This window comes from Crotalus tigris, unplaced genomic scaffold (genome assembly GCF_016545835.1).
Source record: "Crotalus tigris isolate CLP2741 ecotype Arizona unplaced genomic scaffold, ASM1654583v1 scf7180000019620.78953, whole genome shotgun sequence".
Lineage (NCBI taxonomy): Eukaryota > Metazoa > Chordata > Lepidosauria > Squamata > Viperidae > Crotalus > Crotalus tigris.
The window spans coordinates 1-9738 of NW_024097625.1; the positions used below are offsets into that span (position 1 = coordinate 1).

The window sequence follows — 9738 nt, forward strand, 5'->3', positions numbered from 1 at the left end:
AGGAAAAGTGTCTATTGTATCACATTCCGTAGGTTGTGTGATTACGTATGATATCATGACAGGATGGAATCCAGTCAGGCTCTATGAACAGTTACTTGAGAAGGAATATGATATTCTGGAGCACTCTTGGATGACCTATGAGGAGCAGCATTTGCTAGAAGAGTTTTACTTAACCAAGAAACAGTAAGAAAATATCCTTGAATTACTAAAGAGATCTGTGGCATGAAGAAAATGCATGAGTAGATTCAGCACCATTTTGAGAAAACAGGAGAGGTTTGATACATAGGCAGATCTTAGTTTAGCTGTGCCTTAGTAAAATAACTATTGAAGGCCATTTCTATCCATTTTTTTTTTTTTTTTAGGTTTCACTGGCAGAGGTAATGTAATGATGCATGCAGCATTTAGAGGGCTTCAGTCTACATAAAGGCCTTTTAGGGAGGTCAGGGACATTTCTTAATAATCATTCAGTTCTTCACTAGGGGATGGGCCAGATGGACCATGGGGAGAAGGATGATTTTTTTCTCTCCACTGTTCTAAATAAAATCTCTTCTCTTCTACTGCTGCCATATATATGAAAAACAACAGATTTAAATAAAATGGACAGGGTGTTCTAATTAAAAGCGTTCATGTCAGTGTTAATTTTCTCCTAGGTTGAGGGAGATAGAAGATAGATTGCATGGACTAAAGACATCAACTGTAGCCGAAACACCTGCCTTAAAATTCAAGGTATGAATAGATAAGGAATGTTTTTTTTCTTTCTGATAAGTGAATTTTAACAAGCTGATCAATTTTTTTTACCAATTCTACTTTCAATTTAGATAGATCTACAAATACATTTTCCATACACAAAATTTCTTAATTCAAATATTACCAGGAAATGGATTATTTTCAAACAGAAAAGGCACTATTGTTCTTATTATATAACAGAGGATAGGAGGAAATAACCAAAGAGTGAAGGGCATGGCACCTGTTGACCTGAGTCAGGCTATCAAACATCATTTAGCTGGTCTTGGCTGTACATCGTGAATTGTTTTCAATATAGGCACTCCCAGTGGAAGAGAAGCTGTACAAATTTGGATAGTATTTTTGCCTCAAGCCTTTTTTGTCTCTGCAACATTAAAAGATACACCACCAAAAATAGTGTGAATTTACCTTTTTCTTCCCAATTTTGTTCTCCCTTGTCACCTCAATCCAACTAACAGTTTGTATGTTTTTTAAAAAATCATTTTTAAAAGCAGTTTATACAAAGGAATATGAGCATAATAGGAAGCTGGCATCTATTACCATCAACTAATCAGTATATCTGCAAGTTGTGATCAGATTGTTTTGAAGAAGTCATATCTCTGATATTGAACACAGCTTAATAACTGTAGTTTAATTTTATGAGAAATTACTGTACAATAATTATATTTGGTATTAGACTTTTTTAAAGATCTTCAATCGTTATATCCTGGCATGTTGGATTCACTAGGATCTTGGATATTAAAAATGTTAAGATGTATTTGTTGTTCATCTTCTGGCAGCCTCGCATGGTAACCCGGACAGAAAGCACACCCAGATGAGCCAGAGTTTTACTTTAAGGTTTCAACAACAGAATCTTGCAAGTTTGAAAGTAATTGCTCCCCAGTTGCCTTTAGAACCCAAGAAATTAGGGAGGGTCCCTTCTGGGATGTTTGCCACACCCACATTCCTGCTGCTGATTAAGCTGCCTCTTATTTGTTTATTTATTCAGTTTCTATAGCCACCCATCTCAGACAAATGATTCTGGACTGTAACAATCATAAGATCAGTTAGAACCATGCGCAAACACGACATAAATAAATAAATGTATGTTTCTGTCTATCAGCGGCAAAAAAATTATAACTATAACTACCAATATAACCAGGAAACGGTCCTTAAATGTTTGGGACCCCACGTGCAGGCATATAACATATCTGATTGTCCCCTAGCTGTGGCTCCACTCCCTGTTTCCCGTGGCCCTTCCCTCATATCTCTGTATCTCCCTTGAACTTTTTGTTAGAGAAAAAAAAACCCAGCTTTCCTAAGTTGCAGTTAAGTAATGACTACAACCTTCTTAATATTGGCACAGCAAAACAGATTTCTGTTCTGCTTTGGAAATATTCTGAAGAGTTGTTTTTAAGCACCCAGGTTCCCCCAACCTTTCATGAAATATTTCTTTTAGTTGAAATGTTCTCAGGAAACCAAAAACACGCTATGGTATTTTTGTAACATAGCTTTCTTTGGTTATCATACAATCCAAAAAGATTATCAATTCATTATTAAACTGTGGCTTTCCTCAATTTGTATTGTTTCTCAAGGCAATGAGATCACAGCTCTTCTTCCTTACTTCAAAGTTTCCTGCTATGTGCTAGACCAGCTGCCTATTACTCTGCCTGTTAATATCAAATGAAATGTTTCCATAGGTGGACAATTTCTTCTGTATGGGATCTCCATTAGCAGTGTTTTTGGCCTTGCGTGGCATCCGTCCAGGAAACAGTGGAACTCAAGATCACATTCTACCCAGAAAAATTTGTAACCGGTTGCTAAACATTTTTCATCCAACAGATCCAGTGGTGAGTGTTAGTATAGTAGCAAGCTTTCACAGAACAGAGGCAGCTATCATGGAGCCGCTCAGATAGCAAAATTTTGATTAAAATGGCAGTGAAGTTTATTAGGCCATAGTACATCAGGATTTTTTTGTAAGGGAAATAAATTGAAGGATTCCATGGATGGAAGTCCTGAAGGGAAAAACAATTCAAGATGATTGGGAAATTCTGAAAAATGAGGTAATTAAGGATCAAACACAATACCAAAGAGAAAGAAAAATAGGAAACAGCTAATGAGACCAGTATGGTGGCATAAAGAGCTTTCTGAGAAATAGAGAAACAAAACATGGAATTTAAACATGGAAAGGGGGGATCATAAAAACAGAAAATGAGAAAAATAGTTCAAATCCTTAAAACCTATTTTACAATTTTTAGAAAGGCTAAGGCTTAGAATGAACTGAATGTTACAATTAAATCCTTTTTAAAAATGCTCTTTGGAGTATATGCAGAAGAGGAAGAATGTGAAGGAAATGGTCAATCTGCTGCTTGGAGAAGGCTGAACTGCTTAATTCTTATTTTGCATCTGTCTTTTCACAAAAAGAAAAATGGTCAGCTTCAGAAATGGGGCAGAAGAGACATGCAGGTCAAAATAGGCCAGGAATTTGTGATAGAACACTTAGCTGCTTTGAATAAATTCAAGTCTAATTGCCTGGATGGATTACATACTAGGGTGCCAAAGAAACCGCTGTCTCTTCTGTCCCATTTCAGAACCATAAAAGTTCCAGAAGACTGGAGAAGAGGTAACATGGTTGCAGTTTTATGAAAAGTGAAAAAAGTGGCCCAAAACACAGCCCAATGAGTTTGACACCTTAATATCTGGGAAAATTTTAAAAAGGTTGATCAAGTAGTGAGTTTGCAAGCATTTAGAAAGAAACAGAGTGATTACTAGAACCCAGTATTATTTGTTAAAAATAGGTAATGCCAAACAAATTTTATTACATTTTTACATTACAAAATAACTAGATTAGTAGGCCAAGAGAATGTTATGGATGAAGTATACTTAGACTGTAGTAAAGCATTTGGTAAACTGGACGATGACCATTTTTGATGGCCCCATTACAGATGAATTCAGAGTTGATGGACTTGAAGATAACGTACAAGGATAAGTCACACATTTATAAGCTTTTTTTTTTTTTTTTTTGAAGTTGGATATCACAGGCTACCAAGCAATTGTCACTTCTAGTTGAACTTGGCAGAAACATTTTCCTTAATGAATTCAGTCACACAAAAGAATAGCCTTTTTAAATTAAGTTCTGCAAAGGGACTTCCATAGTAAGACTATTGTTCTAGTACATAATGTGTGTCTTGGCCTTCAGTCTTTCTTCAGGGTCTCACTTTCTTCTTTTCTTTTCTTTTCTTTTCTTTTCTTTTCTTGGTCATGTGGTTATATATTTATTAAATTTATAGCCGCCTAACTCCCAATAACTCAAATATGAAAGAAAATACGAAGAAATGTCGAAACATCAGAAACATCAACTGCATGAACTAGATGTATTATACTAGTAGAAAATCAAAGCATCAATTCTTGCATTTTTCTTTTCATAATTGGTGGATGGTTGTTTTAGAAATGTTAAAAGGAAACAATTTATTCAAAAACTTACTTGATCTTTAATGCACTAGTATCCTTAGCAAAACCTAGCAAGGCAAATTGCTCATTATTTCCATGTATATTGCTGATGTTTCTTGCCCTTGTGCAAATATGCCAAATCAACATATGTTGCTTATTTTAAAACAATGTGTAGTACAAATTAATTTAAAATATTCTCAATTCTAACATAAGCTAAAATGATTGTTTGTATAAAACTCATATGAAGCTGCAGGACAGTAATTCTTTTTTTTTTTTTCTAGGCAGCAGGATCTTTAGATCAGTCATATTATGAATGAAGGCAAATACTGTATATGTGTCCCAGGATAATGTTGCAGAATCCGTTCGGGACCAGAGGTTTAATCTTCCAATTTTTTGGACTCATGCTGGAGCCCATCAGGGAACTTCTCCCTAATGGAATATACTGTATGCTTTGGACTATTCTATGCATACTATTTATGTAGTGCCTGGTTGTATGTGGCACCACGTAAATACTATGCATAGAATAATCCCTCAAATGGAATAGAGAGGTTCCCTGAGGATGGGCTCCAGCACAAGTCCGAAAACTCAGAAGACCAAACCTCTGGTCCCGGTGACTGACCCCGATTGGATTCTGCATCAGTCATATTGTTTAAAACTTTTAAATGGAGGTGAAAAGAGAAGGAACATTACTTAAGCATTTAAGTGATAAATGGGTAGATATTTGACCAGATGAAGAATGTATATATCTAAAATGTTCCTTGTTCACAGTTTCTTTCTTTGTCTTCCTATTTGCAGGCCTATAGACTAGAACCTTTAATTCTGAAGCACTACAGTAATATTTCTCCTGTGCAGATACATTGGTATAATACCACAAATCCACTACCTTACGAACACATGAAGCCAAGTTTTCTCAACCTAACAAAAGAATCTACCTCTGTTTCTGACCCTGAATCTCTCACAACATTACCCAGTCCAACAACATCTCCTGTCATGTCTCGGCGGCATTATGGGGAGTCCATAACAAATATAGGCAAAGCAAGCATATTGGGTAACTATATGCTAAATTAAACCTTTCTTTGTTGATGTGTTTGTTTTCCTCTAAAGCAGCGGTTCTTACATTGAGAATAATGTAGGCATTATCCTGAAGGTAATGGAGCAATATGTAATTGCTTATTTATGACTCAAAATCCAGTTTGAGACTGCTGCTGTGAAGAACAGGATCTTTTGGGTTCTTTTGTTGTTTGTTTTTATGAAGTAATGACATTACCTGAGATCAGGAAAAGGGGTAATTGGGTGAAATAGTTTTAAAACCCTCTCACTCTAAAAAATAGAATTCCTGGAGTCATGAGGCTTATAATGACATTGGGCCAATCACTGTATCTCAGATTAATCTACTGCACAGAAATAATAGAGGCAGCATAAGCACAAGATACTGATAATTTAAATTTCCTGGTATGGTTTTCTTTGATATTTTTGCTGTTTAAAAAAGATATGTATTAAATAAAAATGAAAATATGACAGAAGAAATGTGCTCCTATAAATGGTGCTGCAAGGAAGCACACTGTAAATGTTTAATCATAATGTTTAGTTAATCCTCATTTAATGACTGCCTTGTACAGCAACCATTCACAGTCCTCACATTCATGACCTTTTCACATCTGTAAAGCAAAGGAAAGCTGTAGTAAGATGATAAGTGTAGTTTCATTTAGCAACCACTTCGCATAATGACCAAGTTCTGGTCCCAATAGTGGTTGCTAAATGAAGACTACCTGCATTACATTTCAGACACACTCTTTCTTCAAGAGTTCATAATCCTATATAGAATATTGATATTTGAAACGTTGCTCTGTGGACTAGTGGATAGCACTTTTTAATCATTTGGGCTAAAAGCACTGTCCCATAGATGACTCTTATGCAACTCAGTTCCACATCATTTCATGATTCCATTAAGTGGAGGAAAGGATTTATTATATGCACCCAGTTTTGGTCACCATGGTATAAAAAAAATGTTGAGACTCTAGAAGGAGTGCAGAGAAGAGCAACAAAGATGATTGGGGTACTAGAGGCTAAAACACATGAAAGAACAGTTGCAGAAACTGGGTATGTCTAGTCTAACAAAGAGAAAGACTAAGGGTGACATGGTAGCAGTCTTCCAATATTTGAGAAGAGAAAAGGGGTCAACCTATTCTCCAAAACACCTGAAGACAGAGCAAGAAGCAATGGATGGAAACTAATCAAGGAAAGAACCCTTGGATTGAGGATGGGACTCTTTTCCATATTAGCACAACTCTGTCAGAAAGCCTGGATCCCACCCCAAATAAATAAGTAACAAGTTGGTTGTGAATGGGTTGTATAATAATAATAAAGTTGGAAGGGACTTTGGAGGTCTTCTAGTCCAACCCCCTGCTCAGGCAGGAAACCCTGTACCATTTCAGACAAATGGCTGTCCAGTCTCTTCTTAAAAACGTCCAGAGTTCTGGAGGCAAGTTATTCCGCTGATTACTTGCTAATACATGGGCATTAATAGGTGCAGCAGACAATTCCAACTGATGCATTTTTAATGAAATAGTGACCCTGGAATACAGTATCTGAGAATGACACTAGTAATTTCAGGTAAAAGTATCCGCATGGGGGCAGCAGACACAAAAGAAAAAACTCAGTGTTATAGTCCTTAAGGCTGAATAACTGCAGTTTCAGTGACACTATTTTAGTCAAATACTTCTATACGCATGATGAAGGAAAGCTCTGGGGTGGCAATGGACAAAAAAAGCAGTTACACAGCCACTGAATGTTACAATCAGACTGTGAAAAAATAGTCATGAAATATGGACACTGGTCAGTTATACTTGAAGTGGCATGTAGAGAAAACCTGTGATTTCTGTAACAGGGAGCGGTTGTGGTCTTATCATAACCTGTCACTAATCCTGGAGTGCTGTGGCTGCAGAATAACATGACTTGTTTTACTATGCTAATTGAACAGGGGCAGCTAGCATTGGGAAAGGCCTCGGAGGGATGCTGTTCTCAAGATTTGGACGTTCCAATCTGCCCACCTCACAAGTGCCTGAGCCAGGAAAAGAAGTAACAGAAGTAGAGGACAAGAAGCCAGTTTTGAGTCAAACATCAGTCGGCACTCAGACTTTTCCACACAGCAGTTCTGGCTTCCTAGATCCAACAAGTAAGTAGATTTGGTTCTTTACTTTGCTAATTATGTTTTCACCTTTCTATCTAGGGCAGGGATCACCAAACCCTGGTCTGTAGACTGGTATTGGCCCACTAGGAACCACACAAGTGAGCGATGCTTCATCTGTGCATGCGCAGGATCTAGGTAGCACCATCTCTCCCTCCCTAAAAGTTGGGGACCACTGATCTAAGAACTGCTTCCTCCTGATCTGCAAGCAGGATTTTGATTAGCAGTGAGCAAGCCTTATGAGTTGACAAGAGAAGGAATCATGACAAGCTTCAGTGTAGAATTCCAGTTCATTTAATTCTAGAAGTTCTGGCCCTACAAGTTAGAAAGCAAAGTAATATCTAAGCCCTAAATATTTCACTCTCCACTTTTTAGCTCTTGCTCTTATGAGACAATCCTTGCTGCTTCAGTTTTCAGTTTCACTGATATTTCCCTGTTCTTCAGTTGCTCTTATTATGCAGACCATTGTTTTTTTCGATCCAGAGACAACTAGCATAGCTTCTTTGGCTGATATGTAGCTTATGATATTTTGGCTGGAAACTACTTTTTAGTTGCACTGCTGCTGAGTCTCATAATTTCCATTCTGTTATGTGGTTGGGGGACATTTTTGAGATCTGTATCTAATTTAGCAACTTTAGGAGATGAAGAGTGCCACTTAATGGTGCTGCTTCCAGTTTTATTTCCATCACCCCGCTCAAAGGTTAGGTAGATGTGAAGAATAAAAAATGCAGCAAAGGACAAGACGACAGTTCTTCCGCAATAATGATTTTGTTTCCTGCCTAGTTGAGCTGGACCACAGGATCGACTTTGAGCTCAGGGAGGGCCTGGTGGAAAGCAGGTACTGGTCTGCCGTTACATCGCATACAGCTTACTGGTCATCAATGGACGTCGCTCTCTTCCTTCTTACTTTCATGTACAAGCAGGACCAAGGGGAGGATAACATCAAACCCCACTTAGATCCTGTTTGATTAGGGATAGGGCAGAAATTAGGGAGGAGTGGGAAGGGGAGAAAGGATGAAACATGACAATTGGCACAAAAACAGTCAGACAACATCTGTTTTTAAGGCATGGTGGTTTCAGTTTAAATGCATGTCTGATTTCCTTCCTTCCAAGGTTATTTGTCCTTCAATGCACATATCCATTTCTGTGCTAATTGAGGCCTTCTTGAAAGATCATTCTCAGCTCCCACCCTTTCAGCTTTCAAACAAGCCAGCAGTAGTTGTTTTAGCATCCATGTAGAATAACATCTTTGCAGATTAACATATCTGTTTAAGAGTAGCTGCTTTTTTTAAATACAGAGGTTAATCTGTTACAATGGAATTTGTTTTCATTTAAGAGAAATGCCTGCAGATCTAAAAGAGCCATGTTCTGTGTCCTTTGTATGAGTTAAATTAAGAAGCAAATGGATACCGTTGCCCTCGATAAAATTGAAACTCCATCATGTAAGTGGCAGATACAAAGGGTATAACACAACTCATTCCATGTGCTAAACTGGCAAGCACTCCTTTGGAAATATTGTAACAATAATTTATTATTACCTCTTACTATTTGTTTTCTCCAATGTATTAAAAATGTTAGTTTTCTACAGTTTTTTCCCTTTTGTTTTCTTTGAAGCAGAGGAACACTAAAAAAAACCACATTTATTTTCTACAGTGTTAAGACTTTATTGCTCAGATGACATATGTCATACCTTTGTACTATTTCAATGGAGCTATGGACACTGTGGCACACTTTTCAGTATTTTTTTCATTAAAAATAAACTTTTGTGATATCACACAAGCATTACTTGTTAAATCCTGTTTCTCCAAGACAAGATATATTTTCTCTTTGATTTCGGCATACGTTCATTTTGCTGTCTTCTCAATTTGCAAAATACTTGCACTCAACTTCTTGGAAACTAAGTAGTGGAAAGTAAGTCTTAATTTGTGGTTCCTCAATATCAAGCAGATTCTTAAGATGAGTGTTTGACTTTGAACAATTAGACCATTGTTAAGCTCTTTTGATAAAATGATGCAGGTGAGTATCCAAAGAAGAGGCATTCATACTCAATTACTCAACATATTTTTCTTTCAGCTATTCAGGCTGTAAATGAAGCCATCTGCTTTTCAAACTGCAGGGTGTTTGCTTCTTCACAAGGGCAGTCCAAAACACTAAAAGTATTTCTTCATTCCTTCTTCAGCAAGATTCTCAGTTCATTCTCTCACATGCACGCTCCTTCATTTTGCATGCAGTTATTCCTAAATCTGTAAATGTGACACCAAATTTACTTGATTTATATATGAATTTAATCTTTATTCTTGGATATTCAGGGAACTTGGGGAAAAAAATGATTAAAATTTAGGAAAACATAAAAACATGACAATAGATATAATTACCAC

General features: G+C 36.9%; 1 protein-coding gene across 1 annotated transcript; it reads left to right on the forward strand.

Moving 5' to 3' along the window:
* Positions 1 to 4: 4 nt before the first annotated feature.
* Positions 5 to 9142, forward strand: LOC120317348 (phospholipase DDHD1-like; the record flags this gene model as incomplete). Its single annotated transcript, XM_039363887.1, has 6 exons — positions 5 to 183; positions 651 to 726; positions 2424 to 2573; positions 4969 to 5221; positions 7154 to 7348; positions 8144 to 9142. Coding segments are annotated over 6 exons (1038 nt in total), but the record flags the coding sequence as incomplete, so codon positions are not given.
* Positions 9143 to 9738: the final 596 nt, after the last annotated feature.